This window comes from Podarcis muralis, chromosome 13 (assembly GCF_964188315.1).
Source record: "Podarcis muralis chromosome 13, rPodMur119.hap1.1, whole genome shotgun sequence".
Taxonomy (NCBI): domain Eukaryota; kingdom Metazoa; phylum Chordata; class Lepidosauria; order Squamata; family Lacertidae; genus Podarcis; species Podarcis muralis.
In genome coordinates this window covers 25,573,635-25,591,402 of record NC_135667.1, presented here as the reverse complement: position 1 = coordinate 25,591,402, position 17,768 = coordinate 25,573,635, and the positions used below count along the sequence as shown (strand labels likewise).

The 17,768-nt window shown below is 40.2% G+C and overlaps 2 protein-coding genes across 2 annotated transcripts; both read right to left on the bottom strand.

The window, feature by feature from the left end:
• Positions 1-6,229: 6,229 nt before the first annotated feature.
• Positions 6,230-13,101, bottom strand: LOC114582957 (vomeronasal type-2 receptor 26-like). The gene is made up of 7 exons (XM_077918249.1): positions 12,926-13,101; positions 12,343-12,634; positions 12,020-12,082; positions 10,436-11,173; positions 9,469-9,696; positions 7,877-8,003; positions 6,230-7,140 (listed from the first exon to the last, which is right to left on the bottom strand). Exons 1-7 carry the CDS (start codon positions 13,099-13,101, stop codon positions 6,230-6,232), a joined length of 2,535 nt encoding a protein of 844 aa, XP_077774375.1.
• A 1,490-nt stretch (positions 13,102-14,591) lies between these two features.
• LOC114582958 (olfactory receptor 6F1-like) lies at positions 14,592-17,215 on the bottom strand. The gene is made up of 2 exons (XM_077918248.1): positions 17,188-17,215; positions 14,592-15,541 (listed from the first exon to the last, which is right to left on the bottom strand). Exons 1-2 carry the CDS (start codon positions 17,213-17,215, stop codon positions 14,592-14,594), a joined length of 978 nt encoding a protein of 325 aa, XP_077774374.1.
• Positions 17,216-17,768: the final 553 nt, after the last annotated feature.

Sequence of the window (17,768 nt, the reverse complement as noted above, 5' to 3'; positions counted from 1 at the left end):
AGGGCTACACCCATTCCCAGTTCCAGCATCCGCTACCATAGGAGGATAGCCACGTTTAGGAATGTTTGATAAATTCAGTCTTTGTGAATCCCAGTACAATATGTTTGATCAGCATCTAGTGGACCAATCCATATGTTTTGAGCTTCCTCAAACATTGCAGCACAGTTAAAACAGATTAAAACAGGAATTTAAATATGCTTTCTGAATATTTATCTGAATATTTATCTGAATTCTGAATATTTATCTTAATTCATATTAAAATGTTTTTTATTTTAAAAAATCAGATTTATGAGGAAATGGACCTATGGCTTAAAATATGCATATGTGACAAAAACTGGCAAGAGAAATTAGTTCCATGGGTAGTATACAAATGTAGTTAATAACTGAAAAATTAAAAACAATACAATTAAAAGCAGAAAGAGTGGCTGGTGGGGAGGGCTATCAAATATCAGTCATTCTGGCAATGCTTTCACTGTTGCTTATTGGAAGGGAGAGTGGGATATGGTGGAAAAGTTACCCCAACCAACACATACCCTTTGCCAGTGCACTTACAGTGCATTGACCTTTCTGCTGTATTTCCCCTCCTATCCCACCCAGTAATGCAGTTGCATTGCTGTTGGGAGGCCAGGTATGCTGTGTCACCCTTCCCTGACAACCACTCCTGTAAGAATGATATATTCCATATCTCCTGCTCAAGCCCCTTCACCACTTCTATTTTTTTCTCCTCTTCTATTGCTGCTCTAAAAACAACCTGATCATGTCTGCTCTCAGCTGGTCTTTTTATTCTTCACCCCTTTATTGCACATCAACCTGGATAGAATTCATAAATAGTAATCTTCTTTCAATCAAAAATCTTTTTTGTGGGTATGCATGATTGCCACAGTGAAAGCAGTTTTCACCATAAGGAGAGATTATCAGTGCTCAAACAATCCCAGAAAACATTTGAAGTAGCTGACAGTTGGGCTGTACCTGGTTAAATAAGCTGGGCCACATTATGACATCCTCATAAATGGTAAATGCTTGATCTGGAGAACCCTGTGGATCCATCCTTCCAACTCTCACTCTCTGAAAGGATTGATTGGATAATATAACATAGTTGATAATATCCAAGCCAAATAGCACCTCCCCATTTTGGTTGAAGGAAATCTCATCCTCTGCAGTGTTGTTAAATGAGACACTTCTCAGAAATTGGTGGAGCTAGATTGGAAAAAGAAAATCAGTAGTTTCAGAAAAAAGGTAGAGACGGTGAAACTTGTTTCCAGGAAAGCATTTTGATACATAGGAAAACTCTTAAACCTCATCAATGGTGAGTGCAGATCGCAGTGCCGATGGAGCATGGTAATTATGTCAGATGGGAGTAGAGTCATAGCCCAAAATGGACAGAATCAACTGATTTTCTCACACAACATCTTTTCTTGTTCTTTTACAACCACCACCTTCCTTCTCGGGAGTGATGTGGGAACACTTTCTCTGAGGAAGGATTTGGAGGATGGGGGCTGCTAAGGGAATGGGGCAGGTGCCTCCAGCCATTATCGTCTCCTGGTTGTTATTAGTTTGGCATCTCAGCTGGCTTTGTGGGATCTTCCATGCAAACACTTTGTCATGAAAAACAGGATGCTTTCTGCATGAACGATCCCATGACCATATTGTCTCCGAAAAGTGCCACCTTTGTACAGCCAGAATTTGCAGGCATCACAATATGCCACAAATCAATCAGACTACCATAACTATAATTCTCCCCCCCCCCCTTTGTGTGGGATGTCATGATTCAGCACTGGTTTTCTCATCCTCTTTGTAAAACTAAGCTGCAAAGAGCAGGCTAGAAGCATGGAGGAAGACCAGATGTCCGGAGAAAGTGACACCCAATGTGTTCTGCTCTGCCACTTGAGGATCTTCAACTCCTTACCTTCCAGAACTTGTGGTTCTGATTCTTCTGCCTCATTTGGTGCACCATTGCTCTCTGCTCATGCTTGACTGTAGACATCTCATGTAAAGCATGGGCCACAGCATAAACAGCGTTGTAAATACAGTAACTATGGCCTGTCATGCTGTTTTCAAAAAAATCTGCAGGAAGGCTCTCCAGCTTCTCTTCCCCAGTGCAAGCATTCCCTTCCACCTTGCCAGCCATGTAATCTGGGAATTTACAGCCAAAGGCCTGTTCCCAGAAGTGCTTAATAAAACCGTCTCCATCTGTAATGAATGGGTTTCTGCTCTTAACATATAGATTAAATCCTTCTGGGTCATTCAAGTGAATTGTGAAAGCAATAGAGCCATGGAACATTTCTGAATTCCAATTCCGCTGAAATGCAAATGAAGTGAATTCAATCTGGGCTGTTGTTATCCATACTTTGCCATTCATGTTCAGTGTCATCTGCTCATGTTCTGATAGAAAGGGAAGCCATCTAAACAATACCATGGAATAAGATTCTCCATAGACCACCACTACATTAGCTTTACTGCCCATAATGTTATCATGTATTTTTGCTCCCTGTTGTACCATGCCATAACTTTCACTGTCATAACTATATTTGGGGAATCTTTCTAGAAAGGCAAAGCAAACACCACTCTTTGCAAACATTGGAAGCACAGTTTGCACAAATCTTTCTCCATTGTCATTATCAACCACAATGACCCCAATCCATGTCCACCTGAAATGTAGAAGCAAAGAGAGAATTCCTGCAAACTGGTGGTGTTCCTGGGGGGCCACCTGGTAGAAGAAAAGTCCTGAGGTCTTGTCATTCACCACTGGAGCAGGGCCATAGGTGAGCTAAAGAGAGATTGGAGAAAATGTGAAAGCTATTATAAATTATACAACAGATTAAACTAGTTATAGCCATTCACATATGTTACTATAGGGATTTTTAGAAGAACCCTGAAAGGCATTTGAACTTTACAATTGCATGGAAAACAGGCTCTGGAATTTGGGATTGGGTGAGGATGTACACTCTTGTATTTATTTATTTCAGGATCTTGGAGAAAGACTATATTTTAAATGGGCTTGAGAAAATGGTCTAGGTCATCAGCTTTCAGAGAGCATTTGTTATCACATATGCCATGACATTATGCATGGTCTTCATGCGCTGAGCATCCTTTGTCTTTTGTACCTGGGGTCTGCCAGGGCCTTGCCCTCTTAGGAGAGATGGAAGAGGCTGCCTGCCAGGCAGGGGACCCAAACTGAAGTATGTCAAGAAAATTGGTTTCATCCAAGAGTCAGACATGAATCTCACTTATATTGCTAGAGCATTGTTTTCCAATTATAATGTCTTCCCTCTTTCATGAATGAATTGTAAGAAGGCTTTTTATTAGCCTGGGTATAAGAGAGAGGGAGAGAAAGAATAATTGTTGATCTGATTATTTCTAATGTGTCTAATTCTCCTTCCAACACACAAAATAAAATCTGGAAAGAGCACGAAAGTATGAAAATGGCATTGGATTCTCATACTCCAAATGAAAACAGACAAGAGTTTCCTACCTGTGGAATTTTATGAATATGCAAAATAGTTGCCACATGAAGGGAGATTTCAGAGTCAAGCCCACCAATGACAGCTGTCAGATTATTCTGGATGTCACATATATAATTGGGGACAAATTTCTCCAGGGTTGATAAAAGTAGCATTGTGGCATGATACGTCTTCTTTGCATTGTCATTACTGTCATAGATGTGGAAGCCCAAGGTGTGATTGGGTAAGATGTGAGGGTTTTCATTGATCTCCTTTATTGCAAATACCAAGGCCAGGATGTGCTGGTAAGCCTTAGGCACCACCCTAGAACAAGAGTTGCAATCTGTGTCAAAATACTTCATACTGGTAAGCCCCTTATATTTTAACTCAGAAGTTAATGAGTTTGCATTCAGTGGGATTTACTCCAATGAAAGTGATTGTGTATTAAGTGCTGCAACTTCTGGAGGCTCTAGAGAAGAATCCTCCAAGTAAAGCAATGTCGTCAATGATTAACTCTCATGACTGATTATGCATATGAGATGGATAATGTGGGTACTGCACTCTGAATTTAACAATATGTGGTTCAGTAGGGTTTATTCCCTGAGAAATGGGAATAAGATTTTCAGGAAGTTAAAATGACCATAAATGGTCTGGGTTGTTTTGTTTTTTTTAATTGTTTTACTTAAAAAAAAACCAACCAACTATTTAAAGGTGGTATTTCATATACACAAAATAGATATTCCTTTCAATGAAGCATTATTTATTCACCTGTGGAGAAATGGGAGATTATTTTCTTCATTATTACTTTAAAAACATTAATTTAAAAGCACACACCTCTCCATTTTCTGTCAGAAATGGATCATATCATTCAAAGGGAGCTGTTTCCAAATAAGCGTGCATATGTTTGCAGCCTCAGCGGGTGTTTTGAGGCTGATAATTCAAGTGACATGAGAAATATAACTAAAAACCCAAACAATAAATATGTTCTTACAGAAGCTCTTCAGGCAGCGCGGGTGGCGGATCTTCAGTGAAGGTTGTTTGACTGGAGTAGAAACCACCATGAGTAACTATGCCACCAATAATAAAATCTCCTGACTGATGATATATGTGAACTGGATGGTGTGGATCCTGCACCCTGCATTTTGCCACATGAGAATTGCATATCTTGTTAGGAAACATTGCCAGCAGCAACACTACCAAATCCGCCATCCTTAGAACAAGAGGAAATCTTCCTTATGCACAAATATTTCCCTATTCTCTTCTGCAACACTCTCATTACTTTTACACTGTCTCTCTTGAGTCTAGGAGCATCCAATATCAGACAAGTGGATACCATACCTTTTAAATGGTACTGGGTATGCTTATATCATCTTCCACAGGTTTTGCTGTGAGTTTTGCCAGTGTTCACTTCAACTCCATAGGGGCTTTGGGAAGCAGCAGAATTAATTACAGTACTTTTGATCATGAAACAGGAAGATAATTATTAAGTCAGAATGGGAGATTCCCTGTAGAACTGCTGCTACATTTCCAGTAGTATCAATTTGAATTCTCTTCTTTTAGATAATGTGGTAACAAGGGTGTAGTAGTGAATTCTGATGTTAGGCACTGATTTTAACAGCTGCTGTAGCCAAAAGGGACTCCCTAATGGAGAGTGGTATACATATAATGTTGAAATTAGGCTGTGGAGACCTGGGTTCACATCACCAATAAGCCATAAGGCATTACTAAAATACTGTTCATAATAGTTGTCTGGGAGTAAGGTCCACTGAATCCGGTGGCTCTTATCTCATCATAGTTCACAAATTTCAACATATAAAGCATAATTATTATTTTTAAAAAGATATTTAGTGAGCTAAAATGTGATCTTAAGGTTTTATTTAAAAATACAAACTAGTTGTTATTTTTTAAAAAACCTTACCCCACAAACTGCTAGTATAAAGGAGAAATACATTCAAAGGAAATGACACATTCATTGCTTGATTGTTATCCTTATGTTTTGACGTCCACTTTGCTGCTCCCTCACAAGGAACAGTAAAAGCTGAAAGGCTCATTATATTCTCATTATCAGAGAGACTCTGCTGTTACCTTTGTACTGTAGCAGATGATGATATCATTTGTGTTCTGAAACACACCCACACAGAGCTGACCTCTGTTCGTTCCTAAACCTATTCCCCATGACAAAGGATATCTGGGGATGGGATGATCAAGACTAAGAAATGAAAACCAGAAATAATAAGAGGACAAGTGTGGATCAGCAACAAAATATTGTAGGGCTTAAATTGTGAAACAGTATGAACAGGATCAAGTGTGACTGTCCCAATAAAATCAAGAGAAACATGACCATGAATACACAAGGTTTAAGTGAAGCTTTGAGAGTGTTTTTAAAATATAATGTACATACTGTAAATCTAAGGGCAAGGAATTTCTTGTTGCTGATCTTTGCTAGCTACTCTGGGAAACTTGTTGATGAAAAAGGAAGCTTAAAATGCTCCAGTTACTAAACACACGCGATTATTCCACTAGAACTAATGCTTTATGTAACAAGAAATAAAGCTAGGGCTCAACAACTTTGTCTGGATTTTCACTTTGGGGAATATGGCAACCCTAATAAAGCAGTGATTTTTCTCTCACACATGCACCTGTGCAACTATCAATATATTCAAAGGGCAGGGCCTTCATCCTTCATATTTATGGTGGTAGTGGTTAGAAGTTGAATCAGCAGTGGTAAACAAAAGCTGGTAATAAAGTGAGGTGTTTTCCCTACATAGCATACAGCAAAACACAGATATTTAATTCTTCATTTTGTTAATGCTTATTATCTGTTCCCTATTATTCAGCTCAGGCCTCAACAAAATAATATAACATTTGGGGGAAAAGATGCAACCTAATAGACCAGCACTGGAGGCTAAGATAGAGAAGATCTCCACAGCTACTGTATATTTCCCCTTCGTACTCAGGTAGGATGGAACAAAGGACAACCAAACACTGCAAAATACCAACATGCTGAAAGTGATAAACTTTGCTTCATTGAAAATGTCTGGCAATTTCCTGGCAAGGAAAGCCACTGTGAAACTAATTATTGCTAGAAGACCCATGTAACTAAGGACACAGTAAAACATAATCACAGTCCCCACATTACATTCTAGTATAATTTCCTCAGGCATTGAATGCTTGTCAACATCTGGGAATGGGGGAGAGATTGCCAACCACAGTGTACAGATGGCTGCTTGAATAAGGGAGCAGGAAATGACAATGGAGTTGGCCAGCCTTCTCCCCACCCACATTCTCATCCTGGATCCTGGTTTTGTGGCCGTGAAAGCCAGAATCACAGTGACAGTTTTTGCCAGTACACAGGAAACAGCCACTGAAAAGATGATGCCAAAAGCAGCTTGTTGCAGGAGACATGTCATCTTTTTTGGTTGGCCAATGAACAGTAAAGCACAAAGAAAGCATAACAAGAGAGTGACAAGGAGAGTATAGGTGATATTCTGGTTGTTGGCTTTGACAATGGGAGTCTTGTGGTTCTTCAGAAATGTTCCCAGTACCAGAGTTGTGATGAAAGCAAAAGAAAGAGCAACTATAGCTAAACTGATGCCTAAAGGTTCTTCATACGACAAGAAGCTGATGCTTTTGGGAATGCATATATTTCGTTCCTTGCTTGGATAGTTTTCATCTGAGCATTTAGTGCAGTCATTCATATCTGGGAAAAGAAAAGTATTAACCTTAGCTCACATGTATGCTATCAGTCTCAGAAACATTTCATGCCTTTCCCTCACACTCAGAAAAAGAAATGGATCTATTCAAATTGGAAAATACTTTGAATTGTTGTGGGGACTTGTTTATTTGCTTTGGAGCTATTTGGTGCTAGAATATGATATTGGGCTACAATGGCAAGGATGTGGTAACCCAGGTGAGGTATGCATGACTGTGATGTGGGAGTAGTGGCTGGTGCAAAATTGACCATATTCTAAGTTTTGTGAGAAAGAGGGAGCGGGAAACCTGCCCTTAGATTTCAGAATAGGGAAGCAGCAGCAGAAGATATTACCATGGAACTGAAGAACAAGTAGAAAAAGCTGAATAGTGTGCAAATACCTTGATTCAACGACAATGTATACATCAATGCTTTGTAACCAATCAGCATGTAACATGATATACCTTCCTGATGGCTTGATGTAAGCAACATGCATAAAAATCATTCCTGGGCACCCATGAGGTATATAGGCTTTGGAATCCATTCCCCAGTACCATATTACTGCAGTCTGAATACAATATCCCCCCCCCCCCGGTGTGATTATTGGCTCTGGTCAGTCCAGCACCAGACTCTTATCAATAACAGCCCCTTTGAAAGTAGATTGTTAGCCATAGCTACATTTAGATCCCCATCATGTATGAGGAAACTAAGTGCAATTGACTGTGCAATTATCTATGTCTCTTACCTTCCTGGTTTGAAATCTTGCCCTCTGGACATAGGATGCAGTCATAACAGCAAAATGGCTTCCCTTCTTTCACTTTCTTGCTAGATCCTGGTTGGCAACTTTCAGTGCAGGCCGAAAAAGGAGAGGCCTAATTCATAAATGATAAACAGAATAAGCAGAATGATAAACAGAAAATAAGGTGTTTGGAATCCCTCAGGTGCTGGACCCAGCTTTGTGTTACTAAAGTGACACAGCATTTCAGTAGGGTATGAATTGGCTCCCTTGAGGGCTCTGGACACTGTAGAAGTAATTGCCAACCGTAGTCTCAACAGTTACTATCTGAGGTGGAGGAAATCATTTGGGGACATTTGATGAATTCAGTCCCTATATATTCTAATAAAAAACGTCCTGATCCATACCATCAGAATATGAAGTTAACTATCCAACATATTGTGTTTCTTTGATCAAAATATGTAATTAAATATGTATTCTGAGGGAAAATATGCATATTAAGTAAACACGTTCATCGAACCAGTTTTGTTTTTTAAAAGGAACTGAACTGAGCTATTCATAAAAATATGCATCAACAACAGTGGGAAGATAGTTGTACAGACAATATACAAAAGTAATATGTAAATAAATAAGGAGAATGGCAGTAAATACTATGACTTCTGCACCAGGCTCTTGACCTCATCCCTGTCCTTCCCTTCCTTCACTATCTCCACCTTCACTACCACGCTTCCCTTTTTATCTTCTACAACTCCCATATCAACTTTAGTTGTCTCCTCTATACTTCCTGTTGTCAACTCTCAGTTTCTCCCTCTGGCCTCATTTCATCCCCTGTTGCCTTCTTGTCATGATATATCAGGACACTGAGGAAGGGGAAGAGGATCCTGGCAAGGAGTGTTAGCCACAACTGGTACAAATTGATGATTGGGCAGGAGAGGTTGGGGACTCAGGAGGTACTCACAGGACAGTAGTAGGGGATGTTCAAGGGGCAGCTGACAGTCCATAGGAGCCAGGGGAAAAGGACACATCATTAGAACCAAAGGTACTTCCATCTCTATGGACACAGCGGGCTGTGAGGCATCAGGAACAGTGGGAAACACACTCTAGAAGACTGAGGCAGGCAAGGGAACACAGCCCAGCTCACTAATTGACCAGGTGGACACCATGAGGCTTGTTCTGGGAGGAGGTTTGTGGGCACTCAGATGACTCTAGGCTTTCCTACCCTGGTTCTCTTGCCGAGGTGGGAACCTGGATTTACTGTTTGACTCTGGACTTTGCTTGTTGTATTGGACTGGGACCAGTATTTGACCTTTTGGACTATCTAGCATTGCTCTGGGGACTGTTTGCACCAGTGCAATGTACTTCCAGTTATGTGGACACTCCTCACCCATTCACCCATGTCCTTTTTCCTCCCCCTTTCAGTCACATTTTATCCTATCTTCATTTTTTATCCTTTCTTGCTCCACACTATATCCTCATTGGTCCACTTGTATTTCACAAGTTTTCATCGTTGTCAAATGAAATCAGTTTTAAATTTCTGGATAGAACATCAGGGCTCCTTTATTATTAGACCTTTTGCTAAATGCCTGTGACTTGGATTCTACCTGGTTAAACCAGCTGTGCCAAGTTATTACTTCTTTATCAATGGTGAATGCTTGATCTGAAGGCGCTCCAGGATCTATCCTTCCGACTCTGACTCTATGAAGGGATTGATTGGAGAATATAATCCAATTGATAATATCCAAGCTAGATGCTACCTCCCCATTCTTGTTGAAGGATACCACATCTCCTGCAGTGTTATTAAATGAGATAGTTCTCAGAATGTGGTGGAGCTAAATTGAAAACAGAAAAGACAAGTATTTAGAAAAGGCTGCACTCTAATACAGGGCTGAGCAATCCTTTTTCCTCTGACGTCAGAACCTACAGTGAGTGGAGTCAGGGACAAGCATGTAGAGAGCCAACCAATTTTTTTCCACATAAATGTTTTTCTCTCATTCTTTCTGTCAGGCCTCTCTCTCCCTGTTACATCCCTCAGGCAGAACAGTGGTGTGTGACCCCCTGCTCTGACGAAAAATTTGCAGGCTGTCAAGGGTGTTTCACAGCCAAAGGAATGCACATGACAGATAATTATTTATTGTCAAGAATATCACATTTGCTTCTACTCCTCTGGATGCCTATACGTATATAGCAGCTACACAGCTACACAGCTATTCACAGATTTGCTATAACAACTGGAATAGCAAGAATGCTGCTCATCTCTGCTGACTGTTTTCACTGCATCCTGACTGTTAGTGAAATGGTGTCTCAATGGGCCACAAAACATCTCCAAGGAAATGCTTCATCATGTACAGGGGGGTTTCTGCTCAAACAAGGAGACAGCCATCATTGCTCTTTCCTCAGAGAAACAAAGACACAGCCATCATCTGTCCACAAAATTATAGATTCAGTTCCTCCTCATATTCCATATGCCTGAACCCTGAGAGGAAAGAGCAAGCTGACAGTATTTAGGAAACCCATACATTGTGAAGGAATAACAGTGCTCTTCCAAGTTGAGGAATTTCAACCCATTACCTGCCAAAACAGTTGATTCTGATTCTTCACTCTCCCTCCATATGTCATTCCTATGTGTCTGGGTCTGGATGTGGACATAGCATGTAACGCATGGGCCATGGCATAGACAGCACTGTGGATGCTGTAACTGTGCCCTGTCATACTCATTTCGAAAAATGACCCTGGAAGGTTCTCCAGCTTCTCTTCTCCTGTGCAAATGTTCCCCTCCACCTGGTGTGCAGTGATATCTGGGAACACACAATCAAAAGCCTGTTGCCAGAAGTCCCTTATAAAACCATCCGCATCTGTGTTGGAAGGGTTTCTGTGCTCAACATATTGATGAAATCCAAGTGGGTCACGGAAGTGAATTTCAAAGGCTATAGCACCATTGAATAGTCGCGAATCCCAGTTTCTTTGATAGACAAATGAACTGAATTCAATCTCAGCTGTTGTTATCCAAACTTTACTTTTTACATTATTTGTCATATCGTGTTCTGATAGGTATGGAAGCCATTTTAAAAATGCCATGGAGTAAGATTCTCCATAATTCACCACTACATTAGCCTTGCTGCTCATTATTTTATCATGCATTTTTGCCCCCTGTTGTAGCATGTCATTAATTTCAGAGATGAAACTGAAATTGGGAATTCTTTCTATGAAGGCAAAACAGATGCCATTTTGAGAAAACAATTGAAGTACTGTATGAACAAATCTTTCCCCATTGTCATTGTCCACTGCAATGACCCCAATCCATGTCCACTTGAAATGCAGAAGCAAAGAGATAATTCCCTCATATTGAAGGCTTTACTGGGCTGTCAACTGGTAGAAGGAAAGCCCTGGGGTTTTATCATTCATCACTGGAGCAGAGCCATAAATGAGCTAAAGAGGGAATGGAGGAAGGGATGAGACAAAATATAATTTCCCGAGTTATTTCAAACTATTTATGTACATTGTATGATGAATTCTGTTGGCTGCATGCTGTCTTTCATTTATACAAAATAGACACATTCATATGAGCTGAAAACTGGGATAATTTTCCATTCCTGCGGTTAAACATTTGATCTGATGAGTGGGACAGGCACTGTGTCATTTATTTATTTATTTATTTATTTATTTATTTATTTAGATTGCTGACTTTGGTAGGTCTTGTGGATTGAATAAAATTGATGGGAGGGGCACATCAGGCCCCAATAATACCCGTGCATAAGTTTTTAGATTTGTCAGTATTGTAAGTTGGGGATTTATTTTTCCAGAGCTTCTCCTTTCTTATTCATGATGCACAGACCCCAGCCCAGAGCAAAACTGAAATTTCTGCCTCCTTTTCACATGATTCCTCACACTTCTTTTATGAAACCACATTTCAATTGTGAACCAGCTGTTCACTACTATTACTCCTTTCCAGCAAAGCTTGATTGTTTCTGCTACTTAACACAACTTCATTATGTGTTTAATCTTCCCCAAACCCATTACTTTTGAGGGATGGTGTGTTGAGGAGGGAGAAGGATTTTAGTGCCAATTACCTGTGTATTTGAATCCTGAAACCTCCCCCCACACACACACACTGAATGCACATGCCTTCTTCGCTAAGTAGAAAATGCTGCATACCCAAACATAGGTGGTAAGGGAGAAGCCCATTATCCCACCAGTGGACCTTGGGATATCAGTCTCCTGGAAAGGGGAGGGGGTTGAAATAGAGAATGAATTATTCTCCCCTCCCATGCTAGTTTACTGCAAAGCAATGTTGTCATTAATGTGCATAGTAGAAATGAAAGGGTGGATAGTAGAAAGTTCCCTCTCCTACAAGGAATGCTTGGGATAAAAGGGTCCTTTCTGGAATGGGGGACCTACACCCTGAATTGGTGCTGGGCACCTAGCCTCTTCTTTTCCTCTTTGCAATCTAATAGAGGTGTTGCACATAAGTGTCCTACCTGTGGAATCTTATAGATATCCAAAATGGTTGCCACATAAAAGGAGATTTCAGAGTTGAGTCCCCCAATAACCCCAGTCAGATTATTTTCAGTATCACATACATAGTTGGGGACACATTTCTCCAGCTTGGATAAAAGTATCAGTGTGGCAAGATACGTCTTCCTTGCATTAGTATAGCTGTCATAGATGTGGAAGCCCAAGGTGATATTGGGTAAAATGTGGGAGCATCCATTGATCTCCTTGACTGCAAATGCCAACGCCAGGATGTGCTGGTAAACCTTGGGCACCACCCTAGAATGAGAGTTGCAGATTGTTTCAGAAGCATCTTCAACACTTGGAACATTTAAATATGTACTCAGAAGTTAATCATATTGAATTCAGTTGAGTTTACTACTGCGCTACTAGACTGCTATACACCCCTACCGAGAACTAAACTATTCCTTTTTTCCACAGCTGATTCATGTGAGTTTTCAGATCAGTATGTTATATTTAAATCAAAGATAACTGAGTTGACATTTGCAGCATCAGCCATTGTTCTGAAGCTGCTGCTCTGAGATTGATCATGAGAGGCTGAGTTCTTACACAAGTTCTTCAGGCAGTACAGGTGGAGGTTCCTCCATGAATGTTGCTGAAGTGGATAAGAAGCCACCATGGGAAACAATGCCACCGATGATGAAATCTCCTGGCTGATGATAGATGTGAAGTGGACGATGAGGACCTTGGAGCCTGCATTTTGCTATGTGAGCCTGACATACCATGTCAGGAAATAGTTCCAGCAGAAAGATTACTAAAACAACCATCCTTAATACAATACAATCTTCATTCTACACAGAAACCACTATTTTCCTGGCAATATTATGAGCAGCATCTCCAAGATGAAAATTGTCTACTTTGGTAATTTAGTTTCCTAAAAGGCTTCAATTTGGGCGTCTCAAACTTAGACATTTGGATACCAGACCCTATCTATTCTGATTTGATTTATAGTATCCTTTGACAGTTATCACTGAACATCCACAAGGATTTTTGAGAAGCAGCAGCTTTAATTATAGTCCTCTTAATAATCAAACAGGAAAGTAGTTATTCATTAAGTGCTAGGTATTCCCAGTGGAAATGCTGGAGAAAATGTGTTTGTCACATATTCAGAACTGTCACTTTTTAATTCCCTTTGGTTAGATAATAAGGGACCAGTGTTGTAGTGGTGAATTTTGAAGTTAGGAGCTCATCATAACAAACCCTCTAGCCAACTGGGACTCCAAAATGTAATGTGGTGTAGGTAGCATCTTGGAAATTGTTGGAGGAGACCTGGATCTATCTCCATGATCAACCATGTGTCATGACTACAATCCTATGTACTTGGGAGTAAGCTCTGTTGAATTCCATGAGCTTATCTCTGATCGCAAAGTTGTACAAGACTCGTAAAACATATAAAGGAGAAAATACCATTAAAGGAAAACCAAATACCGTCTCTACTTTATTATCATCCCACATCTTCAAATTCCACTATAACATACTAATGACAAACAACAGTAAAACTTGGAAGCTTAGTTACTGCTTCGTCAACTTCCAAAAGGAAGGAGCATCTTGTGCCCTGGAAGATGATGACAAATCTGCTGTTCTACAGCACAGCAAGGGAGAGTAGAGTTTGAAATTACCCAAGGGAAACCAACAAACCAATCAACCAATCAAGAAATAGTATATGACAATTTTTTTATTAAAAAAATATTTAAAGATCCCTCTCCACACAATGCTCTTCTCTCCCTCACAAAGCCAACATTCTGATAATACTTCTTGCATTCTTGTTCAACCCACAGATTAATAAAAAGTTGACACTTCTAGACTGAGAGTAAAATGCACGTGCTTTGTAGGGTAAAGATCCTTGTTTTGACTTCCAGTACCTGTCTTCAAAATGAAGTCAGGAAACCTCAGTTTCAAATCCTTGCTATAGTAACTAATGCTGGGTTAGGTGGTCCACTCCATCACATACAACTCATCACACTCAAGTTGCATGAAGGGCTGCCTATAAGGATCACTTATGAGCATTATAGATTACCATTGGCTGTAAAACAAGCGAAATGAGATAACTCAACCTTTCAAAAAGTAGATTTTGTAAAGAAATAAATGGTGCTTATATAAGTATGTTGAAAATATCCTACATACCTATATCTGCCAAATATGGTAGACATCATTTTAAAATACAAATTAGCAGATACTTTGTTGTTCCCCACATTCAAAGGGTGTGTCAAAGTTTTCATTCACATGCCAGTGCAGGATTTCTAGTCAACAGTTTCCTCAATGCATTCTGGACATCCTTGTTCCTCAGGCTGTATATAATAGGATTGACCATTGGTGTCCCAACTATATAGAGCACAGAAAAGACTTTGCTTAAGTTGGGATACCAAGTTGTTGTAGGTACACCATACACCACCATCAGTGTCCCATAGAACACTGTAACCACAATGAGATGTGAGGAGCAGGTGGAAAAGGCTTTTTGTTTGCTTTTGGCAGATGGGATCTTGAGGATGGTGGAGATGATTTTACAGTATGACAGAATGGTAAGAAGGAATGGAGAGAAGGATACAAGAGAAGCAATAAGGAAAGAAAGGATTCTCACCAGTCGTGTGTCTCCACAGGCAAGTTTAACCACAGGTGCCAAATCACAGAAGAAATGATCAATCTTATTAGAGGCACAGAAAGGCAGCACAGAAACCATTGGCATGGTGACAAATAAGGAAATAAACCCACCAACCCATGACCCTATCGCTAGCTGAACGCACACTCTGAAGTTCATTAAGTTTCCATAATGCAGTGGTTGGCATATGGCTACATAGCGATCATAGGACATTGCTGCTAGAAGAAAACACTCGGTAACTGCCAGTGAGCCAAAGATGTAAAACTGGAGGAGACAAGCTGAGAAGGAAATGGCCTCATGGGCAGTCAGTAATGTTTTCAGCATCTTCGGAACCACACTAGTGGTGTACCATATTTCCAAGAAAGAGAGGTTTCCCAGGAAGAAGTACATGGGGGTATGAAGGCTGTGGTCAGTTAACACAACCGCTGTGATCATTATATTCCCCATTAATGTTGCTATGTAGACCACAAGAAATATTACAAATGTAGGCATTCTTAGCTCATGAAGGTTCCCAAATCCCAGGAGAATAAATTCTGTGATCACTGTTTGATTAGGGCTTGCATTTCCACCTGAAAAACAGACACACGGTTGATGAGGAAGAGGAAGACAAGCAGAGCAGGGTATCTGTTTAACAGAATCTGAATAATTTGACTCCCTATAATCAAATGGAATGTACAATCATATTGAGCAATACGAAAACTTCTTTCCAGTTAACTCTCTTCATAAGCCATTTGCACATTTAGTTATGTAGGAATCTCACCTCCATTGTTCTTCGGGTGAGTGGCAGCTGGGCTGCTTCCAAGAAGTATTTCCTAGTATAAATTTTGCACATTTGTACATTCTGCAAAATTTTAATATTTGAATACGTAGAGCAGGGGTAGCCAACATGGTGCTTTTTGCTGTTGTTGGATCACAACTCCCATCCTGACCACTGACCATCCTGGCAGAGGATGATCGGAAAATAGCTACCCCTAATATAGAGGCGTGTAATCTTTGATTCCTCAAACTTTCCCAGAACCTTTGGACAAAATTCATAGACTCATAGAACTGTACAGCTGGATAGTATCCCAAGGGCAATGTAGTCCAGCCCCTCACAATGCAGGAATCTCAACTAAAGCATCCATGACAGATGGTCACCCAACCTCTGCTTAAAAATCTCAAATGAAAGAAAGTCTACCACTTTCCGAGAGAGTCTGTTCCTGTATCAAACAGCTCTTGCCATTAGAAAGTTATTCCTTATATTTAGTCGGAATCTCCTTTTTTGTGACTTGAAGCCATTGGTTCTGGTCCTACTCTGTGGAGCAGGAGAGCTTCTCCACCTTCCATGTGGCAACCTTTGAGATATATGAGGATGGCTATCATATCTCCTCTCTGTCTCCTCTTTTCCAGGTTAAACATATCCAACTCCCTCAACCATTCCTCATAAGGCTTGGTTTCCAGACCCTTGATCTTCTTAGTTGCCCTCCTCTGCACATGTTCTAATTGTTATATTTCTAAAACCAAGTCTCTGGTGCTCTGTCATACAAAGGGAAACTAGACCTGATTGTTCAGGGAACCTGCTGCTCTCCTGATGTTGTGGATCCACTCACAGTGACCCCTTCCCAGGGAGCAAGAGCTAACCTTTGAAGGTGAACAAAGCAGGCAAGATTTCAATGGCTCTACTTAGCATGACTAATGGAACAATCCTATGCACAGGAAGCTTGTGTGAAGCAAGCCCAGTGTAAACTGAACTGGCAAAAAGTACATCAGATCCAAACTCTGTTCAGGGGCAGGCTACTTCTGGCTAAGCCAGCCTAAATATGACAGGAGGGAAAGACGCCTTTAAAATGTGTTTTGAGTTATACCCCCCATCTTGTTGGCTTATTGTACACCAGGTCTCCAGGACACATGACTGAGCTGAAAGGGTTTGAAATCCAACCTAAGTCTCCCTCCCCTCTATTCCCCCCCTCATCTGTTTTAGAGCTTATACCAATTTAAGATTCTCCAGGCTCAACTCAGATGGCTGGATCCCAGCTCAGATGAGATAAGGATGGGGAGATAAGCTGGTGTAGTCTGGGTGTTCTGGGAACCTCCCAGCTCAATCAGAGATCTGCTGGATCCTAACTCCACTCATGCTGGTGGATTTTGCTGTAGAATTGAGTCTGGATCCAACTCAAAGTTTGTCTTTTTAAAATATTTAAAGGAAAGGCAGCTAAATAAATGAATTTTGTTTTACCTTTCAACACATTGTCTTCTAAATGCATCTTGCAGGTCTTGGCTATGTATCTATCATAGATTATAGGTTATTTCAGATTCATATATATATATCCCCGTTGGGGAAAACTAGTTCTCGTGGTGCTTTATTCTGAGAGAGTAGCTAAAATGATGCGTCCTTGGCAAACCAATAAATAAGCAAATTGTTGAACTAATTAGTAGCAAAATATTTATATTTAGCAGTGCCATAATAATTTGATTGCATGAACAATAGGGATTAATTTGTATCACTAGCCTATTTCCAGTTGGGAATATTTATTTATGAGTCAGGTCAAAGTTCTGGTAGCTAAAAAATAAGGGAGAACAAAACGGATCCCCCCCTTCTTTTTTTGAAATGGCACAGTCAACATTGTGACAATCAGAGAGCATAATTGCCTTTAAATCTGTAGCTATGCATTTTTAACGAATGGTATTTGTATATAAGCATGAAGAAGACATATTGGAATGTTGTTATTCTTATATCTGCATTTGATAAAAGCAGACACACACATCAACAACCTAGAATTCACTAGAAGATTTATTTATATTAGTAGTTTAATATTA